Genomic DNA, 17,652 nt, shown 5'->3' on the forward strand with positions numbered 1-17,652 from the left:
ATTATGTGCTTGTGTGCATACTGGTGCTGCTACAAATTTATGGGGTGTTAATTTTATATGTGATGTTACTTCCGCTTCAGTCATGGACCATTCCTTTACTGAAATAAAGCAAATGATCTTGCTCAAGTACCAAACCTTTTCTCTCTTTCTCTGGTGATGGTGGTGGTGGTAGGTTTTGTAAGGTTTCTTATGTATGACCGAATTACAACTTCGCTGCTATATGGCGAGAGGTAAAGAAGCCAAGCTCGCAAACTCTGGCGCTCAGCTGTGGCTGAAGAATGTCAATCAGTGGGACATTGTCCTCTGGTGAGAGTTGAGCTGTACGCCATCTGAACAGCGAGTCACTGACGCAAGGCGCTGCACATGATGCTCACGTGCCTCTCTCGGCCTCACCAAACGTGTGCCTTCTCCTACCAGACGTCAAGAGGTCACGAAACAGGAGTTGACCTACTTCTTTCCATCCAAACTCAATTTCTTGCCACCTATACCTTTGATCTCTTCTCATTGGCTTGATCAGAAAATCAAAAAGACCGCTGCTGTCGCACATCACAAATTTTTATTTTAATTATTTCGGGGGGAGGAGGGGAGCGGGAAGTTGTTTAATTGATTGTTTGGCAGGACTTTCTTTTTTGGGGGATTTTAAGTTTTCAAATCAAATGTGTTATTTTTAACAGTATGAGGCATTTTAGCCTCTCAATGAACTTTCTCTTTTTGACCACCAATGCTCCGGCCGATATCGATCTCTTGGCTGTTCATTACATCTGTGACCTGACACAAGGATGCGGATGTGTCTTCTCGTTTTGTTTGGTGCACACACCTGGTACGAGGTGATATAACCGTTAAGGCGTTTTCCAGTGCCACGCGCAAACGGTGATCGACCTGATCGGCAACCTTGATAAGGTCATAATTGTTATTAATGTCATCTTGTTATTAAAACCATCTTGCCAACACTGCCAGTGAGCGACATAATTATCACCGATTATTGTAAGTAAATGATCGAGTGAGTGCGTAGATGCAAGCATATTTTCATGTGACTGTGCATTCTCGCACTGCGTGCACGCAAAAGAGCAAGCTACACAATTTACATGTTTTCTTTGCCATGCATGTCGTTAGCCATAAATTGCATGTACATGTATTAATGATCTGAGCGACTGTATACAAACGGACAGAGGGCGTTTTCTAAGAGCCCCTAGACTACATCTGACAAACGATATTGTAATTACGTATACATATTTATATGATTATTACTAATACGTATATATGTATATAGTTATATGTATCAGCATATATAGGTACTATGTGGTCCAGATTATAAACAGTGTGCACGGGCAGCAGTGTCACTAAGTGGGTCTTTTCAAATCGTTCACTCCCTCTATATATATATTGTAATAAAAAAACAATAAATATGTCAACCCGATAATTACAATTAACCCCCAAAATGTCAAACCGAAAGCTAAATAATCGCATATGGGTTACTACAAAACAACGTCATCTGGTCCTATTCCTCCAGCCCCTCTTCCATTGTAGAGAGAGTGTAGCTATTTTGACCTGAACGAGTTTCTAAAATGTAGTTGATGCATATCGACGATGCACACACACGCGCGCGCGCAGGTATATGCGTATTCCATAGACTAAAACAGACAATGTTACTTCTAAGTATTGCAGTGATCTGCCAACATCCTTTTTACTTGTCACAGCTGTATTTATCTTCAGTTTGCTGATGCCAGCGATCAAAGACATCTGGCTAACCGTACTATCGATATCCGACTAATCCCTTTTTTTCAGCCAAGGTCTGGCGAGCAAGGCCAGGGGCCATTCATGTTTACATGTGACGTCAAATTATAGTGCTCAACCGCGGAGTGATTTTTCCTGCGCCTTTCAAATAACTAGCCTGTGTTTTTAAAAAAATGTTGACGGTTATCGAATATATCGTAAATAAAAAAACTAAGTAAATTTTAACCTGCACATGACTTATGTTGGTAGCATGACTACGACAAAGCCATCTACATCAAAGAACTTTTTTACCGATGCGAGGGAAGACTGGCTTGCGATGTGTTGCACCGCATGGAGGATCAAATGATGAAGCAGACGGCTGAAAGATGCTACAGAAAGAATTGGGACTGTTTTCATCAGTGATCTTTCATGCTGGTCTCATATTCTTGAAAGGTGAGCTATTCCATCATTTATAATCCTCCAACGTTCAAAGCTTTCTAATCCCTTTCTCTTTCTTCGTGGTTATTTTTATTTTTTTCTCCCTCCGTGTTCCTACAGGAATGCTGGAGAATGGATGCTGTGTTGCTTCCACAGTTCCGCGTCTGCACCAAGCACTGCAGATCGATGAAACATTTGATATAGGGACTGTATCTAACCAAGCCAATTCACGTGTGGACATAGAAAGAAGAGACGCCAATTTTCCCAGGCAGCTACAAGCTATAAGAAGGGATGCCATCAAAGTAGCGTTTGGTAAAGCAACAAAATCAAGAACGCGATGGAAAAGACGGGTAACTCCGTCGCTCGAAGATCGAGAAGAAAACCAAAATCAGTCATCTTTTTCTAAATATGGAATCGTTGTTGTAAGTATCATCAGACCAAATTTTCATCATATTGGCATTATAGTGAATTGCAGAAAAAAATAGTGCACTGATTAACCGGAATTCTATATTTTAATTGTATTATATTTTCAATTATTTATACTCAGTGGTCAGTTGTACATTTAGTTTTATTGCGATATATAATTATTTGATACAGATTTAAGAATATGCTGCTGTTAGTACACACTCATGTCAGGTATATTTATATTCATATTTAATTTGTGCTTTACAGTGTTTTCTAAAGTAGAACATTTCTGAAGGTTAATAATCTGAACTCAGATAGATGCTGTGCAAAACGTTATTCCATGATACTGTGTGTCGCTACAGTATTGTTTACAAGTTACAGTTGTGTATTATTTGTAGAATTAGATCTAGATGTTTGTAAACAATACATTTCCAAAAGAAGAAAATGTTTTCTAATTTGGAATATTTGCTAGAAGTCACATTTCGAGATGATGTGTAACATTCATTGTAAAGTGTTGTCATGTATGCATAAAAAGGGCATGATGTGTACAAACATGAATATGGACATTTTGTCATACTCACAGTATGATTATTATTATGTTGTTGTGTTGTTTAATTTTGTTAATGTTTGATTGTGGTTGTTAACCAGATGCTTGGAGAATCAGTGCGAAATCCCAACAGAAGCATTGACAGTGTTCTGAAGGAGTTGAAAAATGCTTTTGCACATGTCCTCAACTGGTCTGTATCAGATATACATGTGGAAAAAATAAATGTGAGTGTAGGATACAAGATAACTCATTTTAGATGTCCATGCTCATTCATTATTTTATGGCTTCTATTTGGTATCATTATGATTGACCAGTGTTTCTTCTCTTCTGTGTGCATGTCAATAGGAAAGGGGTATGCGTTCACATGTGCATGCACATACTCGCTGAACTCCTGTACAGTTGGTCAGTTACGTCATTCTTGGTGTAAAATTTATTGAGATAAGAAACTATACAATTATTGCTTATATTTTTAACAGTTATTTTTTGTTTGTTTGTTTTCTCTTTTTCACTTGTTCGTATTTTTCACCTATACATTATTGTGCAACTATTCATTTATATTGTAAATGAACACCTTCCATGCTTAAATTGCCCACTGGGGATTAATAAAGTTGGTCATTGTCATTGTCAACATATCACAGGACTGACTTCTTCCTCCAACACAGAAATAATATATATATAAATAAAATATATACAGGTAATAATAATAATAATTTATAAAGCACATTTTTTTCTTGTCGAAGTAAGCTTTCATTGATTTATTGATAGTCATAACATTAGAAAAGTACAGATCTTGATTTGAAGAAGCATTGGAGTTTTCAAATTATCATACCTTTTATGCAAGTATTTTGCACCCTCATCTGCATGAATATCTTGATCATTTTTCATTTCATTTTTTGAAAATATCCTTAGTGCTAGTTTTTATTATTATGTATTTTATTTAGTATTAAATATCATGTCTTCATGTAATTTAGATAGTACCAGTTTATTTATTCAAAAATCTTAAGTTACTGTGTCCTTCTAACTTGCAGTTTCGAGGAAACATCATAGAATTGAGCTTTCTACAAAGTGAGAACTTTGGAAACACAGCTTTCAAATGGAGGGTTCCTGCTCAAGATATACTTAGTTTTCCTGGTCTTCTTGAAAAGCTTCAGGAGGATTTGCCTGGCTTAAGTATACGACATGTCACGCATGATGTAAGTACGGTGTGAAATTTTATATCGAAAATCCATTTATGCTCGTACTACTTGAATTACAAGTATGTGTTGACATCAAATATTTTAAAAAAAAACTATGTTGTAAAAGTTTTACTACTTAGTCCAATTTTACCACATAATCCAATGATCATATACTTTAAAAATCAGAGATTTTGCTTAAAGATGAGGTAAAAATGAAAGTTCTAGTTTAGTCTGTTAAAAATATCAGTAGCCTCTGAACACAAGATGAAGAAAAGTAGAGATAATCCCAGCAAACTGGTGTCACATCCAGAAGTTTGTGCATCAGAACCAAAATCCAAACCAGTGACATGCAGTTCTCACTATTGTGATAACTGGCATATATTTATTGTTCTACCATCTGCTCCTTTTATGTAAAATCCTTTTAGATTGCTAAATTATTAGTTAATGGTATTTGAAAATACACAAATGGCCTGGTAGTATTCTGGTAATAAGTTTCCCTTATGACTTTGTTGGTCATGAAAACATCCATGGACTATTAACATGTGTTTGTGTATTTTTGTATTTTTGTAGATTCAGGTTAAATGGCAGCAACTCAGTATCTCAGTACATGATTGAAAATTAAACAGCTTTGGTTACTACCAACTAAAAATCTTTTCTCTAATGAGCAGTTATCTTTACCTTGAATGCAGACAAGAGAGAAAAACAGTTTTGTACTTAGCTCTATACAAACCTCGGTATGGCTTTCACCTGGCTATGCTAGGATGATTTTATATGTTCTATTAGATCGCTTAGATTAGAGCATTAGATTTGCTCAAGCATAATGTAATCAGCCATTCACTTACTGTTTGGACATAACAGGGTTTCTTATATAACAGTCTGGTAACTTCTATGCAAAGTGATGTCATATTGAACATCATTCGCTTTAGTCACTCGTGCGCTTTTTTTTTTTTTAATGCAACATGAATATTACTTTTAGTGTCTTTTTTGCAGAATGGCATCATTCTGGCAGTATATGATGCTCCATTCTGGATGCAGCCTTATTTTCCATATGTTGTGGCAGGAGGCTGCATTTTTATCATTTTCATCATTGGCATTATGGTACTCTCCTTTCTTTTTTTTTAGTATACAATTTTCAAATTGATCTTAAAGCTAATAATAATTGTATTTCCATGGAAAAATGAATAAAGAAAACAATAAGTATTGTTTTTTGACAAAATTACTTGCATTTGCTTTCAGTGTTTAGGTGGCCTTTGACATGAAAGCTATCCAGGGAATGAACAGTTTTTGATTAGTGTTTGGTCACATATGTCTCTGTCACTAAAATATATCGTCATGTATCAGCCATACTGACAAAGATATCTTTCAGGGGATCTAAGGGCTACTGTCGACATCCAAACTTTTATTAACCCCAAACAAGCCTATTCAAGTTTGCTTACTCATACACCAAGTAACACACAGGTAGATGTTGGAATGGTGCAAATTATTCTTTCTATCATTCACCACTTTTCCCTCCCTCCCCCCAACCCCCCACCCTCCCAAACTTTGTTTTGCAGTTTTTTGTTTGCTTTAGCCATTACACAAAAGCCAGCTTGGAACATGAAGACAAGCTTGATGGGTTTAGGGGGAAACTCCACTATCAGACTCAGCAGCAAGTGCTCTTCCCAGCTGTAGCACCAGACACTTGCCCACCACTGGCTGTCCAGCCGTGTTCCGCACCATTGTTTGTGCCTGTTGGCTTTGCCACTGCACATGTTCCAGCCCAGCCTATGAGAATCAGAGGAAAAGGACTGCTAGAGAGGTAGGCTTAGAGAGCTGTTTAGGTTCTTAATGCTGTTTGCCATGCGGCTCCACCTGCAGAAAATGTTCTGTCACAAATTAAAAATTGCATGTACTTATAAGCCTGCATGCATATGAACACAAAGAATATTAAAGATTTCATAACTTTTACTCTCTCTTTTTCCCCTTGTTGTCATCTTCACGTATGCAAATGCTCACATGTGCACACCATAACACTTCTTTAAATTGTTAGTTTAAAGAAGCTGTTCTGAGATGTGTGATTTTTTTTATTTGTGAAAAAAAGCAGACGCGGATCAAATGCATCCTTGACACTTGACCTGAATCCTTCTCCGGAGATGGGGCGGTGGGATGGAACACCACCAAAAGAGAGGTTAGATTGTCTTTCCACATCTGCAAAATATTTTTATTTGGTTTTTAAACCGAAGGAATTTTTTTCTTTTTTAATTTCTGTTTGTGTATGTGAGTATGCATATGCAGACGTATGCCATGAATTGTTGTATCAAGGTGGGCATTTTATGAATACTTTTATTTATTGTTATTATCATCACTATTCCATAGACATTTTCGCCTCTATAGGATCACTGTTATATATGCAGTCCCTTGTGACCAAAATGTTACGATGCATGATTGCAGGAAAATATATAACCCAAAGTAAATACTCAATTATTAACTATTATAATTATCACTATGTGATGTGAATTTTTCATTGCTATTATAATTCCATTGTGACCATCATATGTGCTGTCTGTTGTTGACCAAACTGTCATTATGTGGTACATGACTTTAGGGAATATGTAACCTGAACTGACAATTCTATGGGGCTGTCACTCAGCAGAGCTGTAACTTGTTCAGTGACAATGTCAGCTGCTAACACTGATGCTTTTGCTGCTTTTGCAGCACGGCACTTGAGTACCTCATGTCAGCTGGCAACAGACTGAGCAGACGAGATCTTAGAAACGCTGTCAAGAATACAAAAATTTTGTATGAAGAGTTCTGGGTAAGTTACGTTCACCGTTTCTTTTATTATCATCTTTTTGTTGATGTTCCACTTGATGTTAATGCTGACAGTTGCTTTTACAACACAATTCTTGATATTTCAGGAAATCCCAATGAACCATCCAGAGAAAGTTACTGTGGCTGGGTCTGGCACTAAAAACCGTTACAAGACTATTATTCCAAGTATGTGCAAAGTTATACACAAAGATTGTGTTTAGTGGGTCTCTTACATCATGATTTTTTTTTAACCTTATACTAGGACCAGAAAGATAATAACTTTCACCACTCCCATTTCTGTCAGCCAAGTGCATCACTTTTTCTGCGTGATTGATGGTTTTATGCCAATTTCAGAAAGTTAAAAATAAATTGTAGTTATTATGTTTCTGTAAACAGAATGGAAATAGAATTTTCAGCTTTCTGTCCCATTTTTATTTATATCTTTTTACTGCACTCTAAAGGTCATTCACTGGAATATGACTGTTACCTACATGTCAGGTAATAATGTAAAATCAGCCTGCATCTTTCTTTCCCTACTGTCACAGCTGCTAATGCAGGGATTTGTTATTATCATTACATGTTTTTCAGATGAACATTCTAGAGTGATTCTGCCTAATACTGATGATGACCCTCTCTCTTCATATATTAATGCCAACTTTATTAGGGTAAGGCTCATTTTATACTAAAACATTTTCTGACTGTGGTTATAGAAAGTGTGATCTTCCTGTAACTGCTGTTAACTTTCATTCATGGCATGCAGCATGACTCGTTGAAGTAGTTTTACGTGATTTTCGTTGTAATCACGATGTTAGGAAGCAAGGACTTGTGAGTGGTTTAATGTGAACGAATAGCTCAAAGTAGGTTACATTCTCTGAAATGCTTCCTTTCCTTAATTCTTCAGGGTTATGAAGGAGAGCAGAAGGCTTACATTGCAACACAGGGCCCAATGGCTCACACAATTGTTGATTTCTGGAATATGGTATGGTCTCAAGGCTGTCCAATTATAGTGATGATCACAAAGCTTAAGGAGAAAAACAAGGTAGTATTTTGAAAGAATTTTACTAATGCTTCTGTGAGGATGCTTGGTAAAATTTTCTATAACTTAAGTTTTAATTTTGTAACTGCAATTTTAAATATTGTTACAAATCAGCAAAATGTGCAAATACTTCAAACATTTTTAAATTATTCCAGGTTTGTGTTCTGATATCCTGCTGATCAAAGTTCATCAGCAAGTGGGTCTCAGAGTATATTAATATCTTTTTATCAACTGTTTCCCAGCCAAAATGTGAAAACTACTTACCTGATCACCGAGGACTATATGGAGATGTAGAAGTCACCATTGTCAAAATTATACAAAAGAAAGGCTACGTAGTGCGACATATCCAAATGAAGGTGAGATTATGACTGTGTCTGAAGATGTCCTTCATTAGAAGCTTAAATCCCTTTCTTTATCTGTAATAGGAAATATGTAGATCATAGATTTTAAGACAAATATTTGCATCATTGTTCATACATAAACTTTTAACTGCAGTATTTTATATGCAGTTGACAAAATGCAGAATAATTGATATGATTGTGAGCCTAATTTAGTAAAGAAAATTTTAGTCAGTTGAGGTTGAAGTCTTGTAAGCAATGGCAAAGTCTTGACTTAGTTTTGTTTTAGAATCAGTTTGCTTTCACCATGTTTTTAAGTTTTGTTAGAAAATGATTTACCTTCAGTTAAATTGACCCTTAAACCATTAGCAACATTCATAAAAGTAGTCACTGCTGGATCAGCATTGGTATTGGATTAATGTTAGTTTTGAAATAGGGATAGACTGAGAAACCAGACACTTTCCACAGTGCCGTGGAGAAACCCGTCTATTGCTTCACTACTGGTATACGACATGGCCAGACCACAAGCCCCCTGACTCTCCCAGCATGTTGCTGGAGCTGGTCAATGAGGTGGAGCTGCGACGGTTCAAGCAAGACAGCGTTACCCCTCAAGGGCCTGTAGTTGTCCACTGCAGGTGAATGGTTTTAAGTTTCCAGCATAAAATGTTTTGCTGTGTGATGTCTTCATATCAAGTGATTTTCTTTGAATTTACTTACTAGGTATGTGTAGTTTGCTGAACTAGTTGGGTGGGAGGTGTGTGGAGAGGGCAAGTATGACTAGAGGGATGCATATCAGGGCACAATTAAAGATTTGTTTTGCTCAGACCTCTTTTGTCTGTCTTTTCTGGGTTCTGATGTTTTTATTTTTTTTTTTTGGTATAAGGGAATGATTCCTAATCTTTGCTGGTGTATATGTTATTTTGTTTACGGTTTCATCTTGAGCCTTCTAATGTTTTGTCATGCTTTTTTTGTAGTCATTTAAATATAACAACCTTAATTGTTATGAATATTTGTTTGCATGTTCCTGTTTGTGTTGATATGCAGTGCCGGTATTGGTCGGACTGGATGTTTTGTTGCTATCAGTATTGGCATCCGACAGCTACGTGAGGAGCACTCTGTGGACATTCTGGGCATTGTGTGCTGCATGCGTCAGGACAGGTGAGAGACCAGTAACACATAAAAAAATGAAAATAAAAAATAAGTGTGATGGGATTTGACTGCTGCTGAAATAATGCATAAAATGAACAGAGAAAAAAATTTTTTTTTTATTGTCAACTATCTACCTTTTCCCAATCATTCAGTCATTTTAATACTTCCATTAATTTTGCTGTAGGAATCCTTGGTACCTTAAAGAAACCAGAATGCTTGTCATAGCTTCTGACAACCAACATGACTTAAAAAAAATAAGTAGAATGACAATGGCAATTTGAACATGGGAAGGTGCTCTAGTTACAAAGTAAAAGTTAAAAATAAAAGTAAGAATAAAGTTCGTTGCAAGGTGCAGCGTTAAAAAATGTCAACATGAAAAATATATAGCAGTGAAAAAAGAAGGCAAGTGACATGTATATATATAATATATAAAACAAACAACAAACTTACTATGAATGCATATGACGGTTGATTTAAGAGGCTCCGTGATGCATGCCTCTGACTATTAATGATAATAATCTATATTTTCTGTCTACAATCTTTTCAGTGTAGGCTCATGTTTGTAATCCAGATACAAGTAGCATGTATTGATTTACTTTATAGTTACTTCGTGGCTGTCATTTGTTGCAGGGGGGGAATGATACAGACACATGAACAGTACGATTTTGTGCATCAGGCCCTCTCTGAGTATGAGCACACTCTTGGAGAACCTTCCATTCAATCTCTTACTGCTCTTACTTCTGAGTGATTCTTGCTGCTTGCCAACACACACACACACCTGGTGCATCACTTACAAGATGTTAAGTACATCTTGGCATTAATTGTAAGAGCAAGAGGGATCAGCAAAAGTGAAATAATTTGCAGTCAGGGAATAAAAAGAATGGGAGACAAGCTCGACTTAGACAACGCTAGCTTTCCATTATGCTAGAGCTCATGATTGTGTCCCCCTTGTATGGTGATGTGCCACTGTTGTGCTAGCAGTTGTCTCATCCAGAGATGGGACTTTTAATGTCATTGCAGGGAATTTTTTTTGAAGTATAAAGTGATATTTTTTCAGGTTAAAATTTGAATGATTTTTGCCTTAGTAACTTATTCTCTATATCACCAGTATAAACATTTCATGTTTTACCGATACGCCTACTTATTGAGCAGCATGTGGTCTAAAGTTGTCTCTCGTGTTACTTCATTTTACTGAGCATGTGATTCAGCGCTGCAGAATGCTGTTCTGTGCCTCAATTAGATTTCAAGGCCAAGTGTGCTAGGTCTATAAAAGGGTTTTTGATTTTTTTTTTTAAATTCATTATGTTTATTTTAATCTATTAAAATAGTGTCAGGTCAAACTGTATAATAATGTAGTTTTATGCTATTTGGTTTTGACAGCACTTTAGCGCAACAAGGCTGCATTGCTGCGCATTATTTTCCTGTTAGGATCTCCATAGATAAATAATTCACTAAGGATGTTCAGTGAATCTTGATAAATGTAGTTGGGTACTCTGGAATAATATAGGAAAAGAAGTTTTTAGCTGTAAGGTATAAAAGCTCACCTTGGACATTTATGCATTAGGACATTGTTTTGATTAAATAGCAGGATAAAATACCTGTGCTGTTTTGTTCAGTGCAAGAATTCCTCTGAGGTAGTGGGTAGTGAAGATGAGCTTAAAATAGAACACTATAGATACTTAAAGGAGCATTCTGCAGTTTTATTTTGTTTGGTTTTTTTTTTTAAAATGTTCACATCTAATCCATTCAGAATCTGAGGCTTGCCTTGTATCTGCTGAACTGGTCTTCCTGTGACTTATGTCTATTTATAAAAGAGCATCATACATAAGAAGCATCTTCACTAAGGGTTTATACGAGACTTCCTAAAGTTGAAAATATTTCAGGCTTTAGTCCTGGAAATTACTGTCATCCATATCCCCAGAGTTCTCATTTTCATTTTTGAAGTTTGGTTTATCAGAGGGACTTCAAATGCGATGGGCCATGAATGAATTAGGCTTATAACTAACATGCTTGTAAGTTGATTGGGGAACAGTTAGCCAAGGGATTAAAGCATCATTAACTGAAGCCAGAAGCAAAGATTACCTTCCCTGGTGGACCCATCTGCTGAATGATTAATGTAACTGCGAGGGTTAGTAAGGCAGCAAGGTAAAGAAGATGGGCTCTACCTCACAAATAAAAAATGCTGGGTGTGAGATAAGTGGTATCTAACACTACTCTCCCATGACCGAAAAATTTATGGGGATACCTTTACCTTTTTTTCTTTTTCGTTTAAGCAAATGGATTGCACTGTGTGGACCAGAGAATTTGTCGTCTTGTTCTTACTTCATCTTCATAAGAGATTTCTTTCTGTCCAACATATTGGGTATAAAACCAGTGTACACATTTTGTTTTGGTCGTAAAAATTGACAGGACCATTTTCAATCAAAAAGTATCAGAAGGAATATTTTTTAAATAGTTTCTTTTTTAAACATTTATTGTAAAAGCCCTTAAATTAGATTTATAACTAGGCTCCTTTTTTGCACCACAGACAATGGTAGACAACATAGACCCTCTTCGTATATGAAACTGTTATACCTGGTAGAATCTACCCATTGTTGGAGGAGTCTTCAAATAAATCCGAACAAATTTCAGTTTTCAGTAACTTGTGCAGATGTTAGTGCTTATGTCAGGATCCTAGTGTCCAGGACGAGTGACTAAGACAAAATATAAGATTCACCATGTTCACACTTAGGGGGTGAAGTGTCTGAGTACAGCTTTGAAAGAAAACCCTCATTCTGTTTGTTTAGCAGACATTTATACACTGTTTGCTGAAAGATGTTCTTGGATAAGTCTTCTGTGAGATTTGGAAGATAAAGCAGCTAGTGTCAGACGAAAAAAGTGTTCTAATTTCTTTGCATTTAAGCTTTGAACGGCCTTATATCTTCTTTCATAATCTAGGCTGGTTGGGGCCTTCAGGAATTTTGTGGTTTTGTGAAATGAATAATGATGTCTGACTATATTCCTTCAACATTTAGAGCTTTGCATCTGCTGTACCATGTTCTATGTGCTTTGGTATTCAGAATTTCAAGACACATTTGTCCTTCATGGTTTATCGAAATGACAAATCTTAGAAAAAAGTTCATATTTGCTACAAGTCGGCATTTTTGAGCAGCTGTTAATTTGTACATTTGGCCAAATTCTAGCATTCTGCCATGATGAATGATGATTTCTCATTTCTGGCATTCTTTCCTTGAGGATTGGAGCAACCTTCCTATAGTCTCTACAAGTTGAGGTATCAGTTTGGATCTTCTGGCAATAAATGAAAATGGCATTAATGTTATCATTCATCCAGTTCTTTTATCTTTTACTATTATACTTCTAAACAGCTTTAAAATATTACAGAAATATTAAATCTGCTTTCTTGAAAATTGTTTGATGTGTTTTTAAACGGTATTGTCACAATAGCTTTATATTACCATAAATTTCGGACTATAAGCTGCAGCTTTAAACCTTGTGACTTAAACAGCAATGCAGTTTGTTTGGGGATTTTTCCAGATTCCGATTAATTTTTTGGTGAGCTTCATGTTAAAGTGTTAACTGTTTACATTTTTAAATCAAAGCCACATATAATTATAGCATTCAGATCGGTCGCTGAAGCACAGACCTGTGTCATACCAAAAATGAGATGAAATGCCTACGGTGCAGCTTTCAAGTTGTATATATTTGCAGCTTTTAAACTACTGTGGCTTTTTAGCATAAAAAGTAGAGATTTAAAAGAATTTAGCAGGTGCGGTTTAAATACAGGTCCGCTCAATAGACCAAAATTTACGGTACACTGAAATGGCCACATTTCTTCAGAATTTATTTGATGAATGACACTCATCTGCGGCTAGAATTTAACCTTAGATAATATACACACACATTTGTTATACCAACAAGTAGGTTTTTTATTTTAATCTTTGGTTGAACATATTAGATTTTGAAAATATTAAATTATTTTCTTGTCTGAAGAGAAAGGAAGCTGTTGAAATGCAGAGATGTTAGGGTGTGGATAGTACGGATGTTGGTACTCTCTTTGTGAAATTAATATTGTGGAAGTATGCTCTTATAAATACAAAAATCATATGTGGTAAGTGTACAAGCTTTTTGGTTATTGTTCACTGTGCAGAAAGTCTAGAGCTCTAAGTGATTTGTCATAACGCTGACTTGACTGTTGGCATAATAATAACTGTGTACTTTACTGAAGGAAAGATCGCAAATATAAAAGCTTAATGCTATAAATATGTCCGACTTCTTAAAGTTGTTTCTTGTAAATCTCAGCACAAATCATTCCATCTTCTTGGAAAATGGGTAAGGAAAGGGATGTGGTTAAGAGGCAATTAGGAAAAACAAAATTTATTTTAAAAAAAAAAAGGAACTAAAGGATGAAAAAGCAGCTTAATGGCTACTTTATTTTGCTGCAGTTGGTTTTGCCTTATCAGAATTCTTTCCTGGGCTCATCATTTCCCCAAAACTCACCCAAACAGCAGGATGATAATAGAGGCAGCAAGTTAAGCCACACACAGGGAAGAAGTTTTTTTCACAGTGGCATCAATTGTAATCAACAGGGACTATATATTGTTAGAGTCAGTTAAATTCAACTCTCATGCCTGCAAGTCAGTGGACAAGTATTAATTTGGTATGTTCTCAAATGTAAATAGGGCATATGGTGGCAATAGAATCATCAATACTGGATAGCAGTAATATCCAGGGTTTGATAGATTTTCTTGTTAATAGCTTAGGTGATTGTTTGTCTTGAAAGGCAATGTATACAGGAGAGTGTAGAAAGTAAGAATTTTATTGCAATTACTTGCTTCTGATTCAAAGTGATTGGTGATGTCAAAGAAATTTGTATCTATATTTGCATGTTGTTGGTTCATGGGGATTTTTTGGATAAGGGTACATCCATGCCAATTCCCCTCTGCATATTTATTTCAAATATATAATGGCAGTATGCATATATTTTAAGTATTCTCTTAGTTTTCAGAAAGGAATATGGAACAAAGAATTTATCAGTGAATTCTTAAATCTGTAATATTATCACTGGTGTTGAACTGGAATGCATTCTCTCACTGTTCCTATTTATACTGGCCATGGACTGGCTTATGAAACAAACAACAGAAGACAAGAAAAGAGGATCCCATTTGACACTTACATCTGTACTGGAAGACTTAGATTATGCTGATGACATTGTTTTGCACAGAAAAGATCAACAGTCTGACCAAAACTGCATCAAAAATTATAACACAGGCAAAACAAAACAAAAATAGAGACAAAGCCAAGTCAACAGAACCCACCACAATTGATAACAAAGAAGTAGAGACTCGATGGAAGTGATTGTTAGAAGATATCACAATATCAAGCAAAAGCTTGAGACCTTTCAAACCAAATGTCTGAGGAAAATCTTCAAGATAATCTGGCCTAACACAATTACTAATGAAGAAATCCTTACAAGAGCCAGTTGCACAAATATGACAGCCATAATTCAGAAAAGAAGATGGAGATGGCTAGGGCATGTGTGCAGAATGAAACTAGAGGTACCATCCAAAACAGCTCTTCATTGGACATCTAATGGAACTGTAGTCAGCCAAAAGAAACATGAAGGTCAGTAGAGAGGGAAATATATGGCCAGAAACTGTCCTGGAACAGCATGGCCAAGCAGACTATTGCTGCTGACAGATGAAAATGAAGGTCTCTAGTGGATGCTGTATGTACCACCTTAGGTACTTCTTACTCCTCTTCACCCCCAATGGAGCATAGGGCTGCAACCACACCACGACCTTAAGTACAAAGAGGACTAAGTATTCTTAAATCTGTAAAAATCTGAAGGCTGCATTTCATAAACACATAGCACTTCTAAGATATTTTTGATGAGTGGTTAAAGACTGTGTGGAGATTTAGAGACCAGATCATCTTCCAGGCTAATTTTAGAATCAATTTTTTTTTCCTAATGTCTTAGTGTTTTGTCTTGACATTGATGTTGGCATTGACTTTGAGATATAACTGATAATTTGTTGAAAAGCATGGGGAAAGAACCCTTTCTAAGATTAACACATTTAAAAAAGATCTCCTGTCATCATTCTGCTTTATATGTTTTTTCTCAGCAAACACTTTGAAGGTGTTGTTGCTAAACAGCTGTTTCCTTTAACTGTCCCTGTTTACATGTCAAAACTGTTGGTGGATCTAAAAGTCCAGACAGACCAGCATTGAATGCTTCTCTTAGGTGGATGTGTGCATGTTTGTGGGATTTTGGCAGCTTCTTATCACAGAGGTTTTGTCATTTGTTTCTGTGGTGGAAAGAACTTTCTCATGTACCCAGTTTTATAGGTATCTCCTTGTAGATTTTTACCTAAATATGTACCTGTGTATTCCATTGCCAATGCTCCGGTTTTTTTTAAGAGATGATATCCACCACATGATTTTAATGGAGTTTTATGTGAGGTCTGACACCAATTTCTGCACAAAATTTTACAAAAAGTAGGTTTCTCTAATCTAATCAACTCAGACTAGTCCATTACCCTTTGGTAGGGCTAAGTGGTTTCGCCCTGATAATGCCTGTATTCTCAACATATGTATTCCTTATGTCTGACAAAGGTGGACTCTGAATACCTGAGGATTTTTTTTTTAAACTAGCGTGTGGATACTTAGTAATTATATCATGAAGTGCATGCATAATTTGAATTTTCTTGGCTGTCCTTTACATCTACGATAACAGTAACAGCTAACTTGTGATTTATAAACACAACCATTATTGACTTTTGAAAATGTATTTAAGATTTTCATGGCTTGCAAGTTCTAGTTTGGGTTTGTTTGTTTTTTTTTTCTTTTTTGCATTCAGTTGACAAAGATTATGTTTAGTGCATATTCCAATTTCCCTTTAGCACTACCATAAAGCTTTGTAAATTCTGTCAATGTTTTTTAATACATTAGGTCAGTGTGGCCTAAAATGGATGTTCAGCTGGTTACTCTGGTCAAAATGTTTTCAAAATTCCAATATATTTGTGTACAGATAAAAATAGTTCTCAGTCCCAGAAATCTTTTATGAATCTGAATTATGCCTTGTACTTGGAAACAGTTTATTTTTAAGTTTAACCTTCATGTGTTTTTGTAGGGTTTATAGGGCATATTCTTCAGTCCTATAACCAAAATCGATAATTTACTGATTCTGGATGTGACAGAAGAAACTGTTTTAGCTAATTTTGCAGATATTTCCTGAAATATCATGAAAGTGCTTTCTCTGAAAATGTGATCTGATATTCCTCCATGTTTAATTCTGGTAATTTCTTAACAAATGAAAATATAAGGTACTTAATACTTCCCAGAGTTCCTTTTGGCAAAAAAATCACATTTAAAAAAGAACCACTATTTCTTCAAAGGCCCTTGTATCCTGCATTAGTTTAAAAAGGGGCATTTTACTTTTAACTATGAAAATCATGTACCTTAGTAATTAATTTTCTGGGAGTCACACAGTGTACGCATTTTAAAACAAATTGTGCATAAGTTCTAATACAGTAAAAGTTACACAAGAGGAGGGATTTTATGTGTTGACTGCAACCAACTGGCAATTGGTTATGCTGGTGCATGGGGAAACAAAGGATAAATCCATTGGCTGACAAAGTTCACCATTTAGGCATGTCTTGAGTGAGGGGAACAGATTCTGTATGGTACAGCCAGTCCACTCCTTTGCAAACCAGTTCGTCCTCTGTCCATCTCAGTCTCGGATCCTCTGCAAGTTATCCTAAAAAACAGTTTTAGAGTGTCATGCCAGGTCACATGGCCACACTAGACCAGTTTGTGCTGCTAGACTGTTACAAGAAGTGGTTCCTGGCAAAGTTGTTGGTTTTGCACTCTGTATGTGACATGCAGAGCAACCTCCTAGGCACGTGTTTTCAAATTCCTAGATTCTGTTCTCTGTACAAGCAAGCAGTCTACATCTCACATCCGTACAGTACAATAGGGAACTACAAGGAACTTGTACTGGATAGCAAACCTAATGGTGTTGTTGCTTCAGATTCTGTCTAGCCTGGCCATTGCTGCTGTTAC

The 17,652-nt window shown here is 36.1% G+C and overlaps 1 protein-coding gene across 4 annotated transcripts; it reads left to right on the forward strand.

Annotated features, from left to right (window-relative positions):
* The first annotated feature begins 1,918 nt into the window (after positions 1-1,918).
* On the forward strand, positions 1,919-13,972 carry LOC112559897 (tyrosine-protein phosphatase non-receptor type 5-like). 4 transcript variants are annotated; one of them, XM_025231373.1, is made up of 15 exons: positions 1,931-2,166; positions 2,272-2,573; positions 3,205-3,327; positions 4,132-4,296; positions 5,269-5,376; positions 5,832-6,076; positions 6,359-6,445; positions 6,973-7,072; positions 7,176-7,254; positions 7,657-7,733; positions 7,970-8,107; positions 8,347-8,460; positions 8,911-9,077; positions 9,487-9,600; positions 10,222-13,972. In XM_025231373.1, exons 1-15 carry the CDS (start codon positions 2,100-2,102, stop codon positions 10,337-10,339), a joined length of 2,004 nt encoding a protein of 667 aa, XP_025087158.1. In that variant the 5' UTR covers positions 1,931-2,099; the 3' UTR covers positions 10,340-13,972. The 4 variants fall into 4 exon arrangements, with proteins under 4 accessions (XP_025087161.1, XP_025087158.1, XP_025087160.1 ...); XM_025231375.1 differs by having other exon boundaries at positions 6,362-6,445; XM_025231376.1 differs by lacking the exons at positions 9,487-9,600; positions 10,222-13,972 and having other exon boundaries at positions 1,919-2,166; positions 8,879-9,009.
* The last annotated feature ends 3,680 nt before the right edge of the window (positions 13,973-17,652 follow it).

The sequence above is a fragment of the Pomacea canaliculata genome, linkage group LG3 (genome assembly GCF_003073045.1).
Source record: "Pomacea canaliculata isolate SZHN2017 linkage group LG3, ASM307304v1, whole genome shotgun sequence".
Classification (NCBI taxonomy): domain Eukaryota; kingdom Metazoa; phylum Mollusca; class Gastropoda; order Architaenioglossa; family Ampullariidae; genus Pomacea; species Pomacea canaliculata.